Source organism: Accipiter gentilis, chromosome 2 (genome assembly GCF_929443795.1).
Source record: "Accipiter gentilis chromosome 2, bAccGen1.1, whole genome shotgun sequence".
In the NCBI taxonomy this organism is placed as follows: Eukaryota; Metazoa; Chordata; class Aves; order Accipitriformes; family Accipitridae; genus Astur; species Astur gentilis.
Genome location: NC_064881.1, coordinates 17,136,435 through 17,160,812, shown reverse-complemented (window position 1 = coordinate 17,160,812; position 24,378 = coordinate 17,136,435). Strand labels below are relative to the sequence as shown.

General features: G+C 38.0%; 1 protein-coding gene across 1 annotated transcript; it reads left to right on the top strand.

The window, feature by feature from the left end:
- Window positions 1-70: 70 nt before the first annotated feature.
- On the top strand, window positions 71-14,587 carry COPS5 (COP9 signalosome subunit 5). Its single transcript, XM_049828616.1, has 8 exons — window positions 71-608; window positions 722-956; window positions 4,283-4,411; window positions 5,614-5,679; window positions 7,162-7,247; window positions 10,046-10,157; window positions 10,973-11,121; window positions 14,187-14,587. The coding sequence occupies exons 1-8, from the start codon at window positions 451-453 to the stop codon at window positions 14,269-14,271; spliced, it is 1,020 nt and encodes a 339-aa protein (XP_049684573.1). The 5' UTR covers window positions 71-450; the 3' UTR covers window positions 14,272-14,587.
- The last annotated feature ends 9,791 nt before the right edge of the window (window positions 14,588-24,378 follow it).

Here is a 24,378-nt window from a genome sequence, read left to right as displayed (position 1 = left end):
CCACCCGCCTCCTCCCCGGGCCGGAGCGGGGCCGGGGCCGCACTGGCGCGGCTTTAGCCGGCGGCAGGGAGCGGGAAGGGAAGCGGAGGCGGTCTCCCCTCAACGGGGGGCTTCGCGGCCGCTCCCCGTGAGACACCACTTGGCCGGCCGGCCGGCCCGCGGCGAGGAGGAGGGAGGACGCCCTGCGGCCCCCGAGCACTTCTGGCGGGCCGCCACATGCTCTAACCAGAGCAGGCGGAGCAGCCCCACAGCGACCCACGGGCTCCGACGGCCGCCGCACTGACCCGGCCGAGGCGCGCAGCCCAGCGGCCCCGCTGGGGGCGCACCGCCGCCCGCCCCAGGCCTGCGCGGACCGTACCACCTCCCCCCTCAACCCCCCCACCCTCGCCGCGCTTGGTTCCGCCGGCGGCCCGGTGAGGCGCGCCAGGGCCGTGCCCGGTGCGGGGCGTGATGGCGGCGGCCGGGAGTGGCGCCTCCGGGAGCGGGATGGCGCAGAAGACGTGGGAGTTGGCCAACAACATGCAGGAGGCGCAGAGCATCGACGAGATCTACAAGTACGACCGCAAGCAGCAGCAGGAGATCCTGGCGGCCAAGCCCTGGACTAAAGAGTGAGTGGGAGCGTGGGCCGGGCCGGGCGGCGGGGCCGGAGGGGCGGGCAGGCGGGCGGCGAGGGCCCGGAGGCGCGGTGGCCCTGATGGCTTGCGCGGCCTCTCTCTTGCAGCCACCATTACTTCAAGTACTGCAAGATCTCGGCGCTGGCGCTCCTGAAGATGGTGATGCACGCCAGGTCGGGGGGCAACCTGGAGGTGATGGGGCTGATGCTGGGCAAGGTGGACGGGGAGACCATGATCATCATGGACAGCTTCGCTCTGCCGGTGGAGGGCACCGAGACTCGCGTCAACGCTCAGGCGGCCGCCTACGAGTACATGGCTGCGTACATTGAAAACGCAAAGCAGGTAAGGAGAAGGGGCAGAGGGTGTTTCTCGCCCTCCGCGATGTGGCTGCGGATCTTGTCAGCTAGTCGCGCAGGAGCGGGTTCTGGGGTTTGCGGGCTTCCCGGCCTACCCCCTCCCCCCCGGCCCCAGCGATAAAACGGCTGTCTGGTTGCCTCGCGCTTTCTCAAACGTGGCTAAGAAAACCGTGCCGGCACCAAAGAACGCAGGCCCCCTTAAACATCTGCACACGTATATTTCCATATCTTACAGTAGGTCATCAAGTACTGGCTTCTCCTTTCCTTTGTAAATGGTTTTCATTGCTCAGAAAGTGTTTTTGTGGCTGGAGCTGGTGGCTCGTGGGTGGAACAAGGAGGGAGCGTGTTTCTGAAATAACTGATACGATACATGTTTCTGAAAAGAGCATGCAAAATTAAGTATAAAATATGTGTGTGTCAGAGGAACTTACTATTTGTAGACCAGGAATATGACATTTATTCTTACCTTCTTGCTTTCTCAAGTCTTACTGCATAGCCATGGTGCTGTTTCTCACAAAAATAAAGACATGTGAAGAAAATGCCAGTGAAGGAATAAGTAAGTTTCAGCGCAACTTAATTATTCGTATTTATAATTAGGAAATTCAGATGAACTGACTCAGATGTCTGTTCTCCCTCTTCGTTGCCCTGTATTCAGAGATCCATGTCATATTAAGCCTGACTGTGCTGTAAAATTCTCACATGCAGAAGGATAACAGAAACACGAATCTGCTCTGTGGCTGATGTAGAAACCAGCACGGCATGTCAGAACACCTGCTGACGGGCTCATTCCAATACAGGGCAATCTTATACTATGAATAAAGGTTGAAATTACTCGAACTCTCCAAGCTCAAGTAGTTTTGAGGCCCAGTTTACCCTTTAATTTTTTTCTTTAATCCTCAAAGTATTTTAAACCAGCTAAAATTAGAGGCCTCTTACTTATTTGCTGGAGATAACAGAGCAGTATTTGCATTATTTTGGAGAGCTGTACTTATATTCACAGCCTTATGTACAGTTAGAGATAGTTAAATAGATGTGAATTAGGCTGGATCATAACATCAGAAAAGAGTAAATATAATCCAGAAGTAGGTATATGCTGGGACATTTGCTTAATAATTCATCCCTGTTTATGAGAAAATTTAGAAATAATTTATTTAATCTAGTTCCTTTTATGTGGAAACTCTTAGTGTCATGATGCTAATAGTGTTGTTGCAGAAAAGTAGGTAACTTGAAAAGGTGTCTTTACCTAAAGATACATTCATACTCTCCGGTTCTTCAGTACAAATAATGGGTTTCAAAATAGTAAGTATATAGCATAAAATTAGTATTGTTTTATATACAGTTAGTTCACTTTATGTATAAAACAGTATAGATTTATGTAGGGGGTACTCATATGATAGGAAAAGTTTTTTCTCGTTATTTGTATTGTACGGTTTTGTCTATAGTTGGTTCCACAATTTTGAAATTGAACTTGTGTGCAAATAAAATAACTTGGCTTTACTGGTACTCTGGCAGAGTTTGCATGCTGGCTGTTCTACATTTGATTTTGGCAAGCAGTTGTTCCTGCAATAACTCTTTTTAATATTAGATTGCAAGCTGATATATTCCCCTGCATAAGTACTTTACAGATGCCAACGTTCCAGTTATCTACTTCTCCATGGGCAGGATCTGTGTTAATACAGTCAAAATGTGTTATTTGGCTTTGAAAAATAACAAATTGTCCTGGTTTCAGCTGGGATAGAGTTAACTGTCTTCCTAGTAGCTGGTACAGTGCTATGTTTTGAGTTCAGTATGCGAAGAATGTTGATAACACTGATGTTTTCAGTTGTTGCTCAGTATTGTTTAGACTATAGTCAAGGATTTTTCAGCTTTTCATGCCCAGCCAGTGAGAAAGCTGGAGGGGCACAAGAAGTCGGCACAGGACACAGCCAGGGCACCTGACCCAAACTGGCCAACGGTGTATTCCATACCATGGGACGTCCCATCTAGTTTAGGAACTGCGAAGTGGGGGGGCAGGGAATCGCCGCTCCGGGACTGGCTGGGTGTCGGTCGGCGGGTGGTGAGCTATTGCCTTGCGCATCATTTGTACATTCCAATCCTTTTATTACTACTGTTGTCATTTTATTAGCGTTATCATTATCATTTTTAGTTTCTTCTTTTCTGTTCTATTAAACCGTTCTTATCTCAACCTAGGAGTTTTACCTTTTTTTTCCCGATTTTCTCCCCCATCCAGTGGGATGGGGGAAGTGAGTGAGCGGCTGCGTGGTGCTTAGTTGCTGGCTGGGGTTAAACCACGACACAAATGTTCTTTAGTGTTTTGTTGGTCTCTCCTTCTCTATTATGGGAGATATAAAGAAAATATAAATATTATTCACCAATTAAAAAATAAAATAAATGTTCCATTCAGTAGGCAGTTTGTGTGTTCTGTCTCATCTTAACATTTTTCTGATTTAACCCTCCTGACATAGTAGAATTTGGCAAAACCAAGCAGGTGATGCATCCAAACACACAACTCTCAGTTAAGAACTGACATATAGGGTTGTACCAAAATTATTCAACTCAGTGTGGAGCGCCCAGTAAGCAATTACTGAGAGAGGATTACAAAATGAGGTGCAATGCGTGTTTGTTCTTCTGGGATTTTGTTTGTTTGGGTTTTTTTCTTCCAGTATTTGTAGAGATATCCAGGGATATTATTTGGAAACTCCAATTTTGAGTTTTTCTGATCCTAAAAAAATCTCAAAAATTCATCTTTTGGCTTTCACAGCATGCTCTGGCAATAATTTCTGTCACTTCTGGTATTCGAAAACATGCCTCTGAAGTTATTTTTTAAACCTAGCAATAATATCTCTATGTGCCTCTGAGATGTGTTACTGTACTAAATAATGAACATTCATTCTTTACTGACATACCATACATTATATGAGATTATATACACTTATGTCATATCCACCCTAAGAAATTTTTCTTCCATGCTGGAAAGTCCCAGCTTACTTACCATCTCACTATGTGGAATCTCTTCTGTACTTCAGCTGTCGCTGAAGAAGGAGCTCCTGGCTCCTTGAAGTTCTTTGTTCTGTGGTAGTAGCTGTAACAGAGAATGCTAATACTAAAGATTATATGGCTTCTAGAAAATAGTTTAGCAAAATGAGGTGTATGTTCAGCGTTTAGTTTAGTAAGTTAGCATCATGGGCTCTGTGTGTCGTCTTTTTTTATCCTCTCACCGTGTTGTAGTATGCTAGGAAGCCCAATAGAGGGCAGCTGATCCTTTCCGAATGGAGATTAACAATGGTTTTGTTTTTCCTTCACTGCTGTTAGGTTGGTCGTCTAGAAAATGCAATTGGCTGGTATCACAGTCACCCTGGCTATGGCTGCTGGCTCTCTGGGATCGACGTCAGTACCCAGATGCTTAATCAGCAATTTCAAGAACCCTTTGTAGCAGTGGTTGTAAGTACTGGCTGATAGCTGATAAAAATGCAGAGCAAATTATGTTGTGGCGGGAATAATTTTTAGATTTCTGTCCCTTAACATTCTAGTAGTGTGTATTTTGCACGATGGAAGTTTTAGATCCAAATTTTAAATTGGTATCGCTCCTTTTGTTTTGCTGGCCGTGTACTGGTCAAACCAATAGTATTGCTTACCGAGGCCATTTTCACTGCATTGTTCCAGGTATGGTAGCTCTGTACAAATTGGTACCTTACTCCTAACTTAAAGTTCTACTTTGTACTTCTGGAAAAACAAAAAGTATTGAGCAATCCGTATTCAACCACCTGCAATAGAAAAAAATCTGTTTTTTTTGTTCTCTGTGTTTCTGCTTCTGTCAAAATAGAGCAAAGCGTGTTCACAGAATTCTGTTACTTTGCATATAAATTATGCCTTTTAAATTCAACCAATGGCATAGTACAATACACTAGGAAATCTATCTTTGAAGAAAAAATCTGAAGAAACTCTGTGAGACCTTCAGGGCCTTCCAGGCTTCAGATCACATTTGAAATCAGAAGTAAACCTTATTTTAGATACTATTTGTATAACTGTTGTTACTGTAGGAAATAAAGTAAAAAAAGACTGAAATTAGTCAGAAAGAAGAAATATAACTGATGGAAGAACTACATTAGAAAAGGATAAATGACCCTTAAGTATTTCTACCATATGATTTCTCCTATGTTATGACATAATTTCACAGATTCAGAACGCTTTCCTTGGGACTGCTTTTTCCTTTTTTTTAAATTACTTTTAAAATTAAACAGGGCATTAGTACGTATGTTAGCAAGAAGATTCCTTCATTAGTATCCTGTATCTTCCACCAAAATGCAGCAGATCACATAATACTTTTTCTTACCTCTAGTGGTTATAAGATTAAACCGCAGATTTTTATTATGATTTATTGATTGCTTTTAAGTGCAATTTCTTTAAAGTATTTGGGAAATAAGGAAAACGTGTTTTAAAAAATGGTCCATAGAAGACTATTCCTATTCCCACCTTTTTTGAGAGTCTCATACCAACAGATGCCAACTGAAAAAGTACTGTTTATAACAAAACTAATACAATTTGCACTAATTAAGATTCTGAAATACAATTACTGTAAAGTTAGTTTATGCCTGTAATAATTTATAAAATGCATATAACAAGCATTACCTGTATTTCTACAGATTGATCCAACAAGAACAATATCTGCAGGAAAAGTAAATCTTGGAGCATTTAGGACATATCCTAAGGTAAATAGTTAAAATTAGTGCGTGATCACTAAATCGTCTTTAAGTATGTAATAGATTTGTTCTAAAGATTACTGCAGTTTTATCATTTGACAGCTTGATCTGCTGTGCTGTACTGTATGTCATCGTTCGTTTTAAAAGAAAGATGTGCTGATATAAAGGTTATTGTGTGGCTTTGGATATTGATTACATTTACAAAGGTTGACTTCTAGTTTGTTTTTCGTAGATTTTTGGCAGTGTTAAATCAAATAGACTGTCTAGATAGTGGAGCTGTCCTGAAATTATATAGCTCCGTATAGCCATTTTTTAATGGATATAGTTGTAGCATTCATCAAAATAGATTTATGTTAATTCTTCGCTATCATTTTTTAGACCTAAAACCAAATGTTAATAGCATGTTTAGTGTGTTGTAATGTGCTTTTCATTTTAGAAAAGTAAGATTCAAAACTATCTCCTTAACTCTTTCAAATAAATACTATGAATCTTCACAAAATAATGTACAAAAAACCCAAGTTAATTGAACAACATGGAAGGGTTAGGCTAAAAACTAGACAATCACATAAATGTTGGAGATCCTAGATCTTCAAATGCAGTCTTTTGTTTATACTTCTTATAGAGATAGAACTGTGCTATTTAATTTCAGTCTAATAAAGTTCAGGTATATCCTTCAAGTTTCCGTTTATCATTGACTAATCAAGAACTTCAGGCTGACATCCATTAAAACCGTAATAAACAAAAATGTTTGTGAGAGGTTCCCAGTTGCATTCAAGCATTATTTTTGTGTTGACAAATATACAAGAGGTCTTCTTGGGACAGTTAGTGATGCAAGAGAATATTCGCTTCTGTAGGCAAAACCACTTCATAAATACTTGCAGAATTTTGAGCAGGGAGAAGAATCGTGCATCTGAAAACCAAATCCTTCATAGAAGATGCAAGTTAGAATTGTATTTTTAAGCAGTTCTCACAATGATCTGCGGGCAGTTCTTGCCTAGTTGGTAGCTGTGAGTGGCACCATCTTGGCTAAATAAGTAATTGAAGTTTTAGGTATCCCTAAGGAATATCCAAGACATGGATGTTTCTTCCCTCTTCTCATGCCTCCTGTCTTCCCTCAAAAGAGGATTGAAATCGCTTCCAAGAACAAGTAGAGAAATATTATCTTAGAAGTAGCTAGCCCTTTCTTTGATCTAAAAAATTATCTAATCATAGCTTGCCATCTTACTTGTTTGAAAAATCTCAACTATGACCACTAGTTTGCTTCCAACATGCTTTTTGATAGATGCAAATGTAATGACTGCTAGTAAATGTCAAAGGTAAATCTGAGATCCAAGAAAATTTCAAATTTCAGGCTACTTGGGGGAATTTCATTTTACCTAGGAAAAATAAACTAGAATTGCATAAACTAGAACTTTGTGCTTTCAAAGAGTCTAGGCATTTAAAGAAGTCCCAAAATTACTGTGTCACCTTTCCCCTTTGTTGAATTTTTAGGGCTATAAACCTCCAGATGAAGGTCCCTCTGAATACCAGACTATTCCGCTTAATAAAATAGAAGACTTTGGTGTACATTGTAAACAGTAAGTAACGTAAAAACTACTTACTCTAGCACACGTTCTCAATTTTTGTGTTTAGCTTAGTGATTCCCTACGGCAAACTACATTTCTTGGAGTGTTTCAAATCTTGAAGTTCTTTGTTGCTTTAGCACTGTTGGTTTTGTGAAGAAGTGTTACTGTTATTTATCAGGAGATATTTTAAGGAAGGACTGTTAGAAAGATGAAGATGAACCTGGTTAAAAGCCTTAGGAGTTGATTCCTGAACACCTTTAAGTAGTGGTGCTTTCTCAGGGCAGGGAGGAAAAGGGTTAGATGTAGATGCAGCAGCAGATCTAGGGAGACTGTAATCTGTCCGCTCCTCTGAGTGCAAGTGCTGTGTCTCTCTTTATCCTGCATCACTGGGTGTGTTACAATTGTTTCTGTCTTTGGTAGGATTGGAAAATGGAGCTGCTTCAAGGATAATATCAGCAACAGGAAGAATTACTGCTTTATCTCCTGCTAGTTTACTTTACATGAATTAAAAAGGTAGATTAGTTTTAACCATTCTTTCTTTAAGTGTTCTATCCCTAGCCACATGTGAGGCATTTGTTTTGCCAGGTCAGTCCCCTGATCTGGTCTGGCTTGTGGGAGCACACACATTCTTTCTGGTTAAGCTAAGATGGGGTGGAAAGTACTGGCAGATGATGGAGGCATAGTGTTTGCAAAGAGCAGCTAAGGAAAGATGGGACCACTTCTTTCAGTAACGGCCTGGTTTCAATTCTACCTTCAGATGTTCAACAAGCACTACAGCTTAAGCATCTGTGTACAGAGAACTTGAAGATCTCATTGACATCAGTGTGTCCTGTAGGCTGTTGTGTACCTTTTCCATGGTTTTGGTGCATGGGTATCTGTTCTTCAGTGCATTTATAGTGGCATGCGAAGTCTGACCCTGAAGAGACGAAGAAGTTAAAACAATTGGAATTGGTCTTCCTGTCCAATTTGAGGAAAAATCCAGAACAGTAACTACACAGAAATATTTGTAGAACTGTAATGCTCCTGTCATTTCAGAGTAGTCCTTGTAAGTCTGGCAGTGGCCATAAACCCATGCTTTTAAGCATGAAAGGAGGATATGTTTTATCCTTCCTATTTTAGAGTTGGTCGAATTGGGATAGCTCATTTGGTGGGTTTTTTTGAAGTTGGAAGTGCTTAATAGTTATTGTTGTAATCTCTGTCTCAGGAACTTGGCTCCTTGTACAAGCCATTTTTTTCCATCCAAAACAAGAAAGTATTTTCCAGTCTTTCCTAGAAGCAGTTAGGCAAAGAGAGAGGGTATTAAAACTGGAAATTTGTCACGTTACTGAATTACTGATAATACAAAAGACTAGAGTGATGGTATCCTCTCAGCAGTATGGGTAGTCTGACTAAGAATTAAAAGTTTAGAGAACTTGAATGATGCCCATAGAACCATAGGATCATTGAGTCCAACTGTTAACCTAACACTGCCAAGTTCAGCACTAAACCACATCCCTAAGCACCACATCTACACATCCTTTAAATACCTCCAGGGATGGTGACCCAACCACTTCTGTGGGCAGCCTGTTTTAGTGCTTGACAACCCTTTTGGTGAAGAAATTTTTCCTAATATCCAGTCTAAACCTCCCCTGGCACAACTTGAGTCCTATCACTTGCTACTTGAGAGAAGAGACCGACACCCACCTTGCTACAACCTCTTTTCAGGGAGTTGTAGGGAGTGATAAGGTCTCCCCTCAGCCTCCTTTTCTCCAGGCCAAACAGCCCCAGTTCCCCCAGCCACTCCTCATATGACTTCTTCTCTAGACTCTTAATGATGCTGTCTGTCTGGAATGCCAGTGACTACTAATTGCTTCATAGTAGCAGTCTGGATAATCTTAGTCAAACTTCTCTCCTTTAATTGGTGTTCAGTGCCCAATGTGAAGCTGCTTGCATTTAATCTTTTTAAGCGAGTTTATTACACTATTCCTCAAACAACTTGGATTTCTAATTTTGAATCTGCCACACATCTCTTTGAAGAACTGACTTAGTATCTCATTTTTCTTAGCATATGTGCAATAAGGATATTTGTTCTATCACAGAAATACTAAAGTGTGGTGTGTTGGTAGATTTTAAAGTGTTGTTCTCTCAGACGGAATTTCTTACAGGAACGCGAAGCAAAATAACATTCCAGAGAAATCAAGCAATAATAGGATTATTGATAACCTGTTTAAGAATTTCCTGATCAAAATTAATATAGCTCTTTAATGTTGCTGTAATTCACTTACACTAATGACTTTGCATAGTTCAGCTTTCTATCTGCTTTATCATCTCTTGTGAATTCTGTAGCACAACTAAAGCCTGGCTTTCAAAACAGGTGTGGTAGTATGTAGATTTTTTGCCTGTCTGTAACATTTACTGCTATCAAACATTCCTAATTGAATTAGTGGTGATATATGCAAAACAGCAGTCATCTGTAAGTAACAATTATTACAGTATTGAAGATCCCAAGCATGGAACAGGGCATCATCGCATTGCATAAGAAGTTGTTAAGAGAATAATTTAAAAAACCTTGGAATCTCATTAAATAGAACACAGCAGTATGTGTGGGGATTATGTATACCTGTATTAGAGCTGTATATGAAATACTTATGGAAAATCTTTTCGAGTTAGGATTGGAACCGGGAGTAACTTTTTTATTGTTCAGTGCTTTGAATTTTTGAAGATACTTGCCATTGATAAGGATTTTTTGGGATGCATGTTCTTCGGGTGTCACAGCCAAACAAGACACATTTAGATGGAAGCTTATTTTGTTTGCATGTTTGTTTTTAAAGGTATTATGCTTTAGAAGTCTCGTACTTTAAATCATCTTTGGATCGTAAATTGCTTGAGCTTTTGTGGAACAAATACTGGGTGAACACTCTCAGTTCTTCTAGTTTGCTTACTGTAAGTACCGTAGTATGCTATCGTGTGCATATATTAATTCACTAGTGCTGAAAGCCAGACCCTCTACTGTAAAATGCCTAACAGGACACTGATAGATATAGATCCCACATTAAGAATCTAATGGGACACTGATAGATATAGATCCCACATGAAGAGTCTATTTGTCAGATTAAACAAGAAAAGAAGGTTTTCCTAATTATAAAGACGGAAATGTTCCTTGTATCTGCTCTTTAAAAGTAGAAGGTGGGAATAACTTAGTTTAATTGTATTGTGTTCTCTGTACACTAAGATTTTGTCTTAAACACCATTTAAAACACCTTTTAACCTTATATCTTTTTGCAGCACTGTAATGAATAGTATGCCTTAAAATAATGGTATTGAATAAGTAAACACTAAAAAAACCAAAACCAAACACAAACTTACAATGAGGTTGCAACAGAAGTACTACAGGTAGACCTTCAATGTAACAGCTCAGCATCAAAACATTTCCTTCTGCAAAAGCCAATTTTATAGCTTTTCTCTTGGTCAAAACCAACAGTTTTACTTACTCTTTCATAACTTAGGGCATGGGCGGAAAGTAATAAGGAGTGCCCATTTCAGACTTCAGGTATTGAGCATTTGTGAGATGTTCAGCTTCTGTTCTCTGAACCACCACTTGTGCCACTCAAGTTCTGTATCGCTTCAATTACAGATACAAGTTAAAATGTGCAGTACTACAGTCTTAGAGGCTCTTATCAGATTTTGTTTATTTTGTGTATAAATGCTTAAATTTACAACTTAGAATTCAGTATGTTTATTGCCTTCTTTCTCCTAAGAATGCCGACTACACCACTGGCCAAGTCTTTGATTTGTCTGAAAAATTAGAGCAGTCAGAAGCTCAGCTTGGAAGGGGCAGTTTCATGCTGGGTTTAGAGACTCATGATAAGAAATCAGAAGACAAACTTGCAAAAGCAACAAGAGACAGGTAAGATAACACATACTTGTCTTCTTCCCTGTAAAAAGTGTCATTTTGTTTTAAACTTTTATCATGCTTTTAAATGGAACCTACCAAGATTATAGGTAAGAATGATTAGATTATAGATAGGAATGAAAGACTCCAAATGGCACTAGTTATTTTTGAAAGTTTAAGAACACCTTGCCTCTATTAAACCTACAATGGCTTTTCAATCTTTGTTACTGGAATAAATTCAACTCTAGTTTATAGTTTATTGAACAAAAAATCCCTGTTAAATTCCATCAGTGTATGGCAAAGCAAAAAAAGATGTTTTCTGTCGAATGCAAAATAGTAGCATTGCTAGAAAATAGCACATTTTATGTGATTAATCAGGTTTAAACTAACAGTAAATAAAATTCTTAGAACATGATTTTGAGAACTAGTGCTAACAGTCCAGTAAGTTTAGTTTACACTTGTGTAATACTTTCACTCAAAAATTAAGAGCTCCCTTTTTTCCATATTTCTTAATTAATACATCCACAAATGAGGAAGGGTTTTTTTTGTTGTTTTGTGTTTTGTTTTTAAGAAGTAGATTACAGACATTCTGGCCTTTACATTTAGCTGCCCTGCCTGATAGCAAATACTTGCTATTATCAGTTAATGAACTTAACCATTACTGGGTATACAGCATTATTTCAAAGAAGTTTTGGTGTTTTCCCTCAGTATTCCTTATATGTTTGTTGGTAATGAGCTCTTTTCTTTTTTGAGCTTTGAAGCACAAAGTTGCTTCTCACTTATACTTGCATCTCTCTCCCAATAGTCTTAAGAATGATACATGTGCTTAGACTATCTATAGAATGTTATAGTCACTATTTTTCCAAGTAAAATCTTATCCAACAAGTCATACAGTATCTTGGGCTCTTCAAGAACATTGTATTTGGCAAATTGCAGACTTGGAAAACCAAGAAGTACTGCATTGTACATGCTAGTACAATCTTAGGTCCATCTGTGGAGAAGACAGGACTCACCTGCTTGCATCTTAGGAGCATTTTGAGTGAAATGTAATTCCATTTAAGAAGGAACAATTCTGTAGAATCCCTTGGAACAGACTGCAAAAATTGAGTAAAATCTGGGGTGTTCTATTTTTCAGATTTGGAGGTTTTCTGGTCCTCTTCCTCATCATTTTATCTTGACATGTAAAACAGTTTTCTTGTATTCTCCCCCTCCCCAACATTAGCAATATGTGCCATAGTACAGACTTTAAGGAACTGATTTTTGACATACCAGATGAGTGGTGAGTTTAATGATAGTAAAAAAATCAAGAGACAAAAAGGAGGCCTCGTGTGAAGAGACTGATTTATAAATAAATAACTTTATTTACATCTTGCTCAGTATGACTCAGGTGAACACAGGCTTTGCCTTTAATAAAGAGAGGAGTTAGCTTGTGTTGGACAAGCCTTTGTTCCACAGTAAGCTGCGGGGGAATACCTGCAAATGTAATATGGTCATTGCCAAATAGACTCGGAGTTGCTGTTGTGTTAGTGTCTTCTGTGCATTTGTTTCCTTGTTATGGAAAGTTAACACCTCTTACAAGTTTTCTAACGTGGTCAAGTTGGAGGGGGGTTGACTTTATAGAAGTTAATACCCATTTAAACTATTTTAGTTGCAGAGTACATTTGTGATGGAGTTAAGGCTGTTGCTAGCTTACAACAGCCAGGTTAAGTGATACTTTCCAGTTCTGTAGTGAAACGGTTATGATAGCAATGCTTTGAAGACATGAGAAGGATGGAGATGCTGACAAGTTTGCTTTGATTTTTATCCCTGTTCAGTGTCCCATAATACTGACCGCGGTTTATTTTCACATTACTCTCACATGCTTACAGTTATTCTAAGAAATAATTCCTTCTCTGATCATCCTACTATATTATTTCTTTAATTGTTTCTAGAGGTCTTTCTTTTCTGTTTTTATTTAGTCGTCATCAGTAGTTAGTTTATAAATTGTAAGACTGGAAGGGATTGTTGTTATCATCAATTCTGTTTTCCTATGTAACAGCAGCTACTGTAGTTCCCAAAATTGTTTTTAACACTTTTACAGATGCATGTTTTTCTTCAACTAATAATCTTTCCGAAGAAAAGAAAAATGACAGTAGAAGACTTGTGCTGACAATTGATTCAGTGACACCTAAATTACTTTGAAGAAATATGCTTGCAAAGTTTGCTAAAGGATTATTGGGTGTATCTGTCTTAAGAAAAACAATACTGTAAGACATTAGCATAAAGGTGCTTACAGTTGGCTATATGATATTTTCTGTTACTGTACATACGCATCTCTAAGAGCCATTTTCTAAGAGTACACATGCATTAGCCAAACTGTGCTCCAAGCTGACTTTCTTTGCCTAGGATTCCTTTATCTGTCTAGTAGTATTTTGTCCCTGTTCTCCATGCCTTCCGGGCTGATTCATCTTTTGCATTTGTCTATTCTGTTTTGAGACATTTTTATATGTTAGTTAGACACTACATCCCCCTAAGCCAGGCACACTGGATGAAACTTGGATCAATAGGAATCCTCTCAGATGTTTGAAGGTTTTGCACATGTTACATATTTTCACTAATAACTTATTAACTCTGTAAACTCTTCCTTTAATGTTCTCTATAAAGTTTCTCAGAGGAGCTGTGGTTAGCGTTCACTACTGGCCGGGGGTGGGCAAAGGAGATAAGACAGAGAACAGTGAGAGCCTTCAGGTATTGATAACAGCTGGTAGCTCCATTCCCCCAGGGATTTTTTTTTATCTTTTGGTTCACATGACCACAGAGCTCACTTGCTATTGTTAATGTAAGATGTCCTAAATTGCCAGACAAAGAAGTTTTCTGGAATTGGTCTTTGTGTGTATAGTGCTGTCAGTTTGCTTTTTAAGTAACAAAAAGCTGTTGGCAACAATGGCTAAATTGCTGTGTGTGACTTTTTCTTTCTGGACAGTTGTTAAGATTCATGGGGTTATGGGCACCCTGAACTTCCAGAACAGCTGAATATCTTCAAATAAAATGACAGTTCAGTTCAGTATTTGGCCAACGTTGAATTTATGCTTGTTTTTCAGCTGCAAGACCACCATAGAAGCTATACATGGATTGATGTCTCAGGTTATTAAGGATAAACTTTTTAATCAAATTAATATAGCTTGAAGTGCATCCCCAGCTGATATGCATCTCCAAAGCCGAAAAAGTCATGGTTTCTTTCGCTTGGACTTGTTCAATTTGGGAAATGAGGCTGAAGTGGAAAATTAGTCATTTAAATTGTAGTACTTTAATATTTCCCACCTGTCTCACCAGTTCTAAAGAACAAAATGTTCTGAAATGTAGTGCAACTTTTTGTTCTTTGTCATAAAACACAACCAGTTTGGAGAATTGTTCCAAAAGAAAAATAAATGTGACTTCCTGGATTTTGCTCTTAGGTATTTATCTCTATTATCTAACTGCAATAAAACAATTTTGAAAATGAGTGTTTTGGGGCTTGTATTTTTTTGGCAAATACTCATCTCCTCTTACTCTTTTTCTTATTGAAAGAATAAGAAAAGTTCTGTCCACTCACTTAGGTTAGATCAGTAACCTATACATTATAAGAAGTTTGTTTCTCAGATTTTCATTTCTGAGTTTAATTTTATGAATTGAAATCCCATTTGCTTATCTTTCAACAAGTTACTAAATGTAATGGAGCCTTTCCTGATTTAGTTTTACTGGTCCAGCTAGAAATGGTTTCTTCTCACAGTGATAAAACATTCATGCATGATACAACAGTATTTTGCTTGTAGCTTCACACTTAGGAGGGACATTTTGTATTTCTAAGTAGTCAAGGAATGACCAGTTCCACAGTGAAACTAATGATGTGGTTATATACCTTTTTTTTTTTTCTCCTACTTGCCCTCTATTGCTTGTCATAGTCACTTGTTGCGTGCAAAGGAACAAAATGAAAAATTCTTATCTCTGAAGTATACATTAGGCTAATTTAGGGCCACAGATACTAAAATGCATTAGTCGTAATTGCTGGCTTACAACATGGTGCTGCTGCAGGGCTGATCTGTTTGTTTTGGAGGCTTTCATACTGCATTTCAATAATACAAGATGTTTGGATTTCTTTTAAGTTTTTATCCTTAATCCTGAGTTTCCTGGGGTTTTTGGAATGTTTACTTTTGGGATAATTTATGATTTATACAATATGCCATTACACTTTATACCTTAAGTAACTGATACTGCTTTTCAGCCTTAACTCTGCCTTGATGTGGGTTTTGTTTTTGTTTTGGTCTGGAAATTTTAATAGCTATTACTCATATGAGGCTTTTCATCCAAATGGCTTCCAGTGTATTTGAAGCTAAGATGCAAGTTGCACAATGGAAAGTTATCATTCAGCAGGGAAATGCAGGTACCCTGAAGCAGAAATTCATGAAGAGTTTTAAAGCAGCAGCATCCAACACTATAGGAAAAATATATTTAATTGGAGCTATTGAAGTTGAGATAATTATGAGATGTGCAGTTTGATAGGAGAACAATCTTGTCCTTCTTCCAGCATGGCAGTGATGGTGAGGAGGCAGGAGAAGCAAGCTGTGGTATTATAATGTTCAAAGCTATTAATTTTCACAGAAATGGCAGCAATAGACTTCTGTACAAGCAAGCACAGTACATAAGCCCACAGCAGTACCCTTTAAGTTCAAAGAAGACACAGAAAGTGTACCTGACCAGTGACTTTTCCTACTTATTTTCTTCCACAGGTGTTTGTGAGACCTTAAATTTTAGCACACAGCCATTGTCCCACTCAATATGTGTTTACACAGAGAAGTATGCTGCTTTTGTGAGATAAATACCTATTAGGAAATGTAACCTATGTTGCCACTTTATAGAATTCTCTTTGCTTAACATGATCCAAAAGTTTTGGACATCTTGTATCTATCTGAAATATAAATTAATAGTTTAATCTCTTATTAGTCTATTTAGCATATTTAAACTGTCCTCATTTGTGATAGCAGTGAGCTGAAATTTCATGCACTTACGCTCAGACTAAATGTTTTTTAGTCACGGCTGGCTTTAAAATACCAAGTTGTTTTATAAACTATAGCAGTATGAATGCTGATGCTTGCATGCTGGTGTAAATACTTGTCCATTATGTTACATGCAGTGTTACTTGCTGAGCATCTAGTGTTACAACTCAATTTAAAATCATACATGTAGTGAGGCTATACCTGTGGCCTGCGTAGGATCCTTTCTGCAGTGTTCAGGAACCAAAGTAACAATGCCCTTGTCTTTGATCAACCATTTTTAATCCTAGCATTATTTCAAATTCTCCCTTAACTGAGATCAGAATTCCATGCGCTGAAGACGATTACCACAAAGGAGTCATCCAGTATATATGCACATGCACATAAGTGTATCCTAAACAATGGAGGATCATTAAGGGATAGAAAGTACACCTTAATTCTACCAGATAGTTTTGAGACTTTAAACATAGTAGGAATAAAGGTATTCTTGAGAACAATGTATGTTGTAAATCAACAAATTTGTTTTTCCACATTTGCACCCGCTTTTTATTTAGAAATTAGTTTATGCAAATGAGTGCCACGTATGATGTAATTATTTTGACAGCTAAAATAATTCAGTACATACTAAAGAACATGCAAATAGGCTCTATTTAGATTTTTTAAAAAAGCATGCATACAAAAATTCTGAGTGCCTTTGACATTTTAATAAATAAAAATCTAATTCAATGACCACAATTAATTTATCCATCTAACAGTATTTGCCAACAGATATTAAAATTATGGAACACTGAAAATGCTGAATTGTGTTTGAACTTCTTCCCTCTCCTGTTCTTCTATTTTTCTTTTTTCAAGTTGTCCTGTATGCTCACCTTTCTCATGTATGCAAATTGCATTTTTAAACAAATTATACTTTCTAATCTCAACAAAATCCAAAGAAATATGCATATTTGTAACAATCAAATACCGAGGACTAAGCTGTAATTCCTGATGGAGTACCAGTTTGCTTTTGCTGTGCACAGGCTTTAAGAGGCACCTTTGAGAATTATTCTGTGATTACTGGGACAGTCAAAGAGGCTTCATTGTCCTATCAGACCTCCTTCTCCTTTGAAGTTCCCTTCAAATAGTTGCTAAGAACTGGAATGGCAGCTCCTATAAATTAACTTTCTTGCCTGAAGATTGAATGGTTGTGCTTCTGTTGCCACACGGAACCAGAAAGACAGACATAATTTTTCTTGCCTTTTTTAAATTTACTGAATGGATTAATGCAGCTGTGAGAGACTGGCTTCTATTTCTGTTCACCTGTTGTCCTACCTTCCAGTCTACCTAAAATGCAAATATGCAAGAGAAGGTAAGGGGTTATGGGAAACACCCTGCAGGTTGGCCATCTCTAACAGCAGCCATAGGAGCACTGCTGGGGAAGAGTACATGAACCTGGCCACTTTTTTACCTGTTTTGAATTGATCTAGTAGCTTTATAGAGTATTTCTAGTTCTAATAGCATGGCATGTACTGGTTAACAGTTTTGTTTGCCTTACCCTCTGCCTTTATGATTTATTAGCTTTTATCATATTGTCAACCTCAGCCTTCTCTCCAAGTGGAGAAGTTTCAGCTTTTTCATGCTGTTGTTATAAAGCTACCACTTTACCCACTTACCATTTTAGTTGCCCTCCATACCATGTCTCATCCTGCTTTGTCCTTGACACGCAGAGCCCAGAACTGCACTGTACTCAAGATTTGGGTCCACCAAAGTTTTACAGAGAGGGAAAATAGTTCTCCCTTGTTCTCAGTACCATTCCTGGTGACACCCACTGTTTCGTTGGCTTATTTGGTTGCTGCTGCACATCAAGCTGATAATTTCAAAATCTGAAAAACTGCTTAAGTTTGAATTGGTAGGTACAACTCCGGAAAGCATTGACAGTATGGTTCAGATTTTCCCCAAGATGCATTTATCTGCATCAAAGCTCCTCTGCCACATTTTTGCTCATTCAGTTTTGTGAGATCCTTACGGAGTGCCTCACCATCAGCGTGGTATTTGACTACCCAGAAGAGCCAAGTTACCAGCTGAAAACTTCAAGATATTTAGTTATCTTTAACTCTTCAGGGTTTCATCTGATTGACATGCTTATTTCAGAGAGGAGTTTACCCCAGTGATACTCAACAAACATTGATTTACAGTGACTCTGGGGAAGAAAGTTTTGCTCTCTAAAGGCTGTACACTGGAGAAGCAGATGTTTTCAGGACTAGTGCGTAAATGATGAGGTGTAGATGTAGGACTAGTGCACGCACAATTATTCATTCATTTATACTGCATATGCCTGCACTGTATCTGACTGCCATATATATATGGAACTGAAAATAAGCACTTCAGAAACTTGCAAAGTTGTATTCCTTGATTATTTTTAAAGTAACTTAACAGCAGTAGAGACATTTCAAATTTATACGTATAGGGTATATCTGAGGTATCCAGTCATATAAAGCAAGAATACTTCTGTTTCTCAGATTTTATATGTAGCCAAGACACTTAAGGTAGTGAAATTTTGCTTTGAAGTCCCACATAAACAATTACATTACCTACTCAGTAGATATGTTCTTAACTAATCCGTAAAATGTATCATTGTCACTCTGGTTGCATCTGCTTTAGCAATGTTTGTGGATAGTGTTCAACAGAACTGTAAAAAGCTAAATTAGGTGATCAGGCTATTAGGGCCAATTTTTTTCTAAATAATTCTGCATCCAGCAGCCGCCATTTGTACCACCAAGCACCCAGATCTTCAAAAACTCAGCACTTACTCAGAGGGAAAATGTTAAGTGTTTCCCTAGGTCTCTTACATTAGATGTCTATTGGTGACTGAGCCTTTCTGAAGGATTAGCCCTAATTGGGAGTTCTAAGTAATAATCTCAATACACTGAAGAAATCCAAATTTTAGAAAATGTTTCGCTTCCAAAAACTCTCTGCCACCATTAGTCACCAGTATCTGGATTGTGTTACAAGCTCTGTGAATCTTTACTCTTACAAGCAATCTTTGTGTGAACCACCTCACTGAAGTCAAGAAATATTTTTGCTTTAGAAAAAGCTAATAAAAAGGCTAACTTTAATCTTTCGCTTTTCAGCAGTCTCACAAGTTCTTCAGTAGTCCTCTACCTCATATTCACACCAGGCCAGAAGAAATATTCCTTGAGCTTTTCATAAATTATCTTTAATTCCAGTACTGGAATAACTGGCAGCTGTGAGCTGGCTACAACAGCTCTGTTCACTGTCTGTCTTTGATATTCCCTGGAAAACTCTCCCTACCCCACAATGTCTCTGTTCAGATCCCTATTTTACAAGGGACTCTTGTTCTTCTTGCCTTTGGTGGCAGTTTGCGCACAGGCGCTCGGATTAAATAGAATGAGCTCTTTTAAACTTGCTATTTAGTAAATGAAGCATAATTTTCTTGCGTTTCTATCACTTTTGCCTTTATAAAGCTTCAGCTGCATCTGGTTTGGGGTATTTTGTTTTTACCTTAACTTGTCTACTGTTTCATGAAACTTCAGTGCAGCAGACTATTCCTGCAGATACAGTAGCTTTAGAAGGTATAAGGTTGCCATGAACTTGGGTACTGGATCACTCCTGCACAGCGTAGTACATTGCCCTAAGGCATACAGTGTTTCTATAGTACTCCTCCATTTATTATGAACTGTAATGCCAGTTGATTATTTAATGCTATTAAAAATGCAAGAATCCAAGATGTAAAGCTAATTGCTGACATGTTACTATTTTGTTTATAAGGTTAAAAATATACTAAATATAATTAAACATTAATTATCTTATGTATTTTCTCCCCTTTGCTAAATTTTGGAGATTTTTTTATTTTAGGTCAGTGTTTGAAAATAAGTTTGGTACGTTACTTTCTCTTTGATAAACATACTATTTATTTTATCTATTTTTATTGCTGTGCCCCAAAAAGTTCAAATCAGAATTGGACTCTTATTATGCTACTAACATATAATTAACACAATATATTTATATACAATATTTAAAGTATTTATTGAAATCTCAATATAAAAGATTTTTTATATCATTCCACAAACTAGGTTAAGATAAAATGATAAAAACAAATACTTTCAAAATTACAAAACCAGACAAAATTTCAATACTACAGAGTGAAGCTAGCATCATTTTAAGGGTGCAAGTCCCTAAGAGGTGAAAATGATTAAAATATGGGGTGATAATACATAAGATTAATTGCATGCACATAGAATTTTTTTCTTGTGTCAAGTCTTGAAGAGCTGACGTCAGAGAGTGTCCAGTTAGTTGAAGGATTTTTCTGGAGTTAAAAACAATTATGCTAAACCTTTAAGGAATTAACGAAGTATCTCGTTCCTTGGGGTGCATTTTTTATGAGCTGTAGTTTCACTTTTCAGAGCCTAGGAATAATATCCACAAGGAAATTTGTAATTTAGGAAAGTTAATTTTGACCCTCAGATGAAACTTCTAACATATGAAATATTTGCTGTGACGTTTGGTTTGTTTTTAATTATGAAAAATTGCTTCATACAGGGCTTTCTGAAAACTACAGTATTCTGGGAAGTAGCATGGTCCAGTGGGTAGGTCATAGGAGTGCATCTCAGGAGAATTGGGTTTTCTTCCTGACTTTTCACAAACTAGGAGTGCATAAACTTTAGCAAGGCATTTTTGCCAGAGGTAGTGTCTGTTTTCCTCTCTATGAAATCATGAGATTGATCATTAGCCTTTTAAAAATACAGATGAAAAAGGATATGTAAGTATTACCATTTTTATGCGCTAAAGGTCATCGCTACATTTCCAGTTTGTCAGACATTACCACCTTAAACAGAAGTTCTTAATAATGCTGTTAGCAAATTATGTTTACTCTGTTTTGTGTAGTTTGTCTGTTTAGATCGTCATAGATAGGAAATGCCTAAGCCCTTTGAGGGGATTAAAAATATATTGTTTTAGGAACTCTTCATTTTCAATTGAAATGTGCATTCAACTCCTATGTAATTTGTCCATCATTTCCTGTGTGAATTTCTCTGTTTGCTTTAGACCTGATTACCTTAGGGCTTGTGTATAACTGCAGTGGCATTACTTTATTATAAAAGGAAATTAATTTATGTGCCTGCATCTAATGGCATGCGATCTTTAGTAATTACAACCATCTGAACTTTATTCGCCAGCTGAAGACAAGTTGCATTCACTTACTGTATCATTTGAGGTTAGAATTAAGCTTACGTTTTTGATCTGTTTCTAAGGGAGGCGTTTTCAGTCTGAGTTCCACAAAGCTGGACATATAACTGGAGAAACCTACAGGCACTAAACCAGCAGATATTCTTCCAACTTAAACAAGATGTATGTATTCTATATGGTGATACAAACTCCAGACTAGATCCTTATTATACCAAGTTTTTGTGGAACATATTCCTTTTCCACTGTAAAAATTCTTCTTAGGACAACTAGGTAAAATTCTCAAAGTGGCAAAAATGATTTAACACAAATATTTATGTAAAACACCAGTGAGGGACAAATAACATGTAAATAACATCTTACATCTATTTAAGAGCAAAGAAGAATGACTGTGAATACTCCTATTTACTGTCTATACAGTGTTTGACAAAATAACCCTGACATACCAGTACATCTTCTGGCTGTTTCTGAATAATTGCAGCATATAATAATTTTTACTTTCTCTTGGTTCATCTGTCAAACTTCATTCCAATATTTGGAAAGCTGATATTTTCTCTATGGTGGAAATTGTAAAAGTGCATTTTGAATTCTTTCTTATCACTCATCTTTGGAGACAGAATCTTGCATTTGCCAATCAACATTGTAGTCTCTGCTGGAGGTAAGATACAATGCTCATAAAAAAACTTCATAAACACTATAAAGATAAAATGTTTTTTGTAACAAACAGATAGTTTTCTAATAACTTCACTTTTACTTCCAGGCTCTAAAAGATTTTAATGCTGGGAGATGCAGAAAGGCTATTTCACTTTTTGGCATCTGCCAACAATATTAATGACGATAACAGTTTTGTACTAATAAGAGACCTTAAATTTTTATAACTATCCATATTGGGCTTCAGGCTTTGTCTGGTATTGCACATATTTCAACTTGATTTTAGTTGTATTTGCAGAAATCATTTTTGGAACTTTTGTAACAGCCAGCCTGTTATCTATCTCATTTTAATCTTAGTAGTGGTTCTGTGTCTTAGCTCCAGTTTTGCTTAGGCTTGCACAGTTCTGTTGGTATCAGCAGTCAGTATGAGCAAAAGCGTTAATCCAACCACAGAAGAGGTGATAAGGTATAACCCGTGAAACAGCAGTAGTGTGAGACATGAAATGTGCATGGTTGGTGAGGAGGAGGTGGCACTGCAGGCATGGAACTCCAGTCCAGTGCTTCTCCAGCACAGGGAAGAAAAAGTAGCTTAGCTCTGAATGCGTAATCTGTTACTCATGCATGCATGAGATCCTGCTCAAATAATATCAGGAATCGAGAGGTGTTGTCAAGTAGTTGTCATGCAACAGAACAAGTCCAAGGACTTGAAGCACTGCATGCAAGGTTAGGGCTTTACATAAATAATTATTCCAGGTACCTGTCTCACCTAAACGACTTCCAGGATAGAAATACATGCATGTAGAGTTATGCTGCCACACACCTATTTCAGAGTAAGTTTGACATGTGGGCAAAATTGAGGAAACTCACATATTTACCAGAATTATTATTCATGAGCAGCAAAAATAACGATGCCCTGTCTCCTGCAGGAGACATCTTATTCCTGTTGACTGTTTCTAAAAGGTTAGTGGGTCCTAGCTGGCGTTCCCATACCCACATCTGTAACAGGCCCTCCACGCTGCTCCCACTCTCCCTTCTGCCTTCTGGGCCACGGCTGAAGGAAGGCTGTCAGATTTCTGACGGCGTTAGGCTAGTGCCTACCTGCCAGATGAGCAGGTAACTATTCAGGTTACACTTCAGCCCCTCCCTCAAATGAAGATGCTAGGCTAGGAATCTTTTTCTAACCAGTTGATGATTTTTGTAATGGTAGAATTTATTATCTTCCTATACCTCTGCTCTTTGCCAGTTTCAGACAGAGTTGGCTCGATGCATTTAAAAGTTACTAGGCAGTACATACAGGCAGAGACAGCAAGAACAGGTAAGCACCATGTCCTTAAGAAACCAGATGGACGTCAGACATAACAGATTATAGCTTTATTTTTCAAACACACATATTTCAGTACAGCTCTCTGCAAGTTTACTGAAATTAGAGCACTATTTGCTCTGCTCTGTGTTTTTGAGAACCTTATGTTTGCTACCTTTGAAAACATAAAAACCAAAACAAATTTAAATTCAGTGGAAAAAGTTGCTTCATACATATTTTACATATTAAAACACTACACTGAAGCCACTGTGTTGATTCCGTGTTATATAGCTGTCTAGCCACAAAAGAGGAAGGCAAGACATGCTCAGGAAAAGTTTGACCGAATAAGAAATTTGAAACCTGACCCTGAAAAAGTCTGTCAGAAATTGTTAGGCTGAATTTAATGCTTTACAAATAGAAATGTGAGTATCTTCAAGGATAGATGTCTTGCTTATTATATGACACACACCATATAGAGAACCCCTATACGCACAAATTGCACTAGGTAAAATGCATGGTAGTGCTTACGCAAGGGAGGCTCTTAAGGTGTTTTATGTCCTTAGAAGTAAATTTCAGTTCAGTGTTCCAATCTGGAACTGTAAGAAATATAGCCATCAATGATTTTACACAGGTATTTCCAAAAGCTTTTTTGAAGACAAGAACTTTTTGTACTCGGCCAAATTACTGCCATCCTGGAGAGTACACAGATGATTGTTTAATACCCTGTGCCACCAGATGAGAATCCTATTTCAAATCTTAATGAATAAATACTCTCTCTGAAACTTCTCATAGCTTTTTCTGCCTTTAAATCAAACTACTAACGGACAGCCCTAGACACCTGCAAAATCTACAGCCATGAGGGAGAACAAACTACGTCCAAAATTAACTTTCAGAATATTAACACACTTTTTTTTACAGAAACATTTCCCAGAACAAGCAGCTCCAGGGCATGCTCAGTTTAGATTCCACCACAGAAATAAGGACATCTTATGATCTTTTGTATCCTCAGAGAGGATATAGGAAATTTGAAGTTGGAAGGATGGACCTCTTTATACCTCGTCTGCATTTCTAACAAAGGTGAAAGTGGAACATGCTTGCTCATAACATTTTGTGTCATTTTTCCTATAAGAG

Bases quoted from the DNA above. Each gene is read 5' to 3' on its own strand.
- COPS5 (XM_049828616.1), top strand. From the start codon at position 451: ATGGCGGCGGCCGGGAGTGGCGCCTCCGGGAGCGGGATGGCGCAGAAG. The intron at 10,158-10,972 runs GTAAGTACCGTA...CTTTCTCCTAAG, and splicing joins GTTCTTCTAGTTTGCTTACT to AATGCCGACTACACCACTGG. The intron at 11,122-14,186 runs GTAAGATAACAC...CTTGTTTTTCAG, and splicing joins GCAAAAGCAACAAGAGACAG to CTGCAAGACCACCATAGAAG.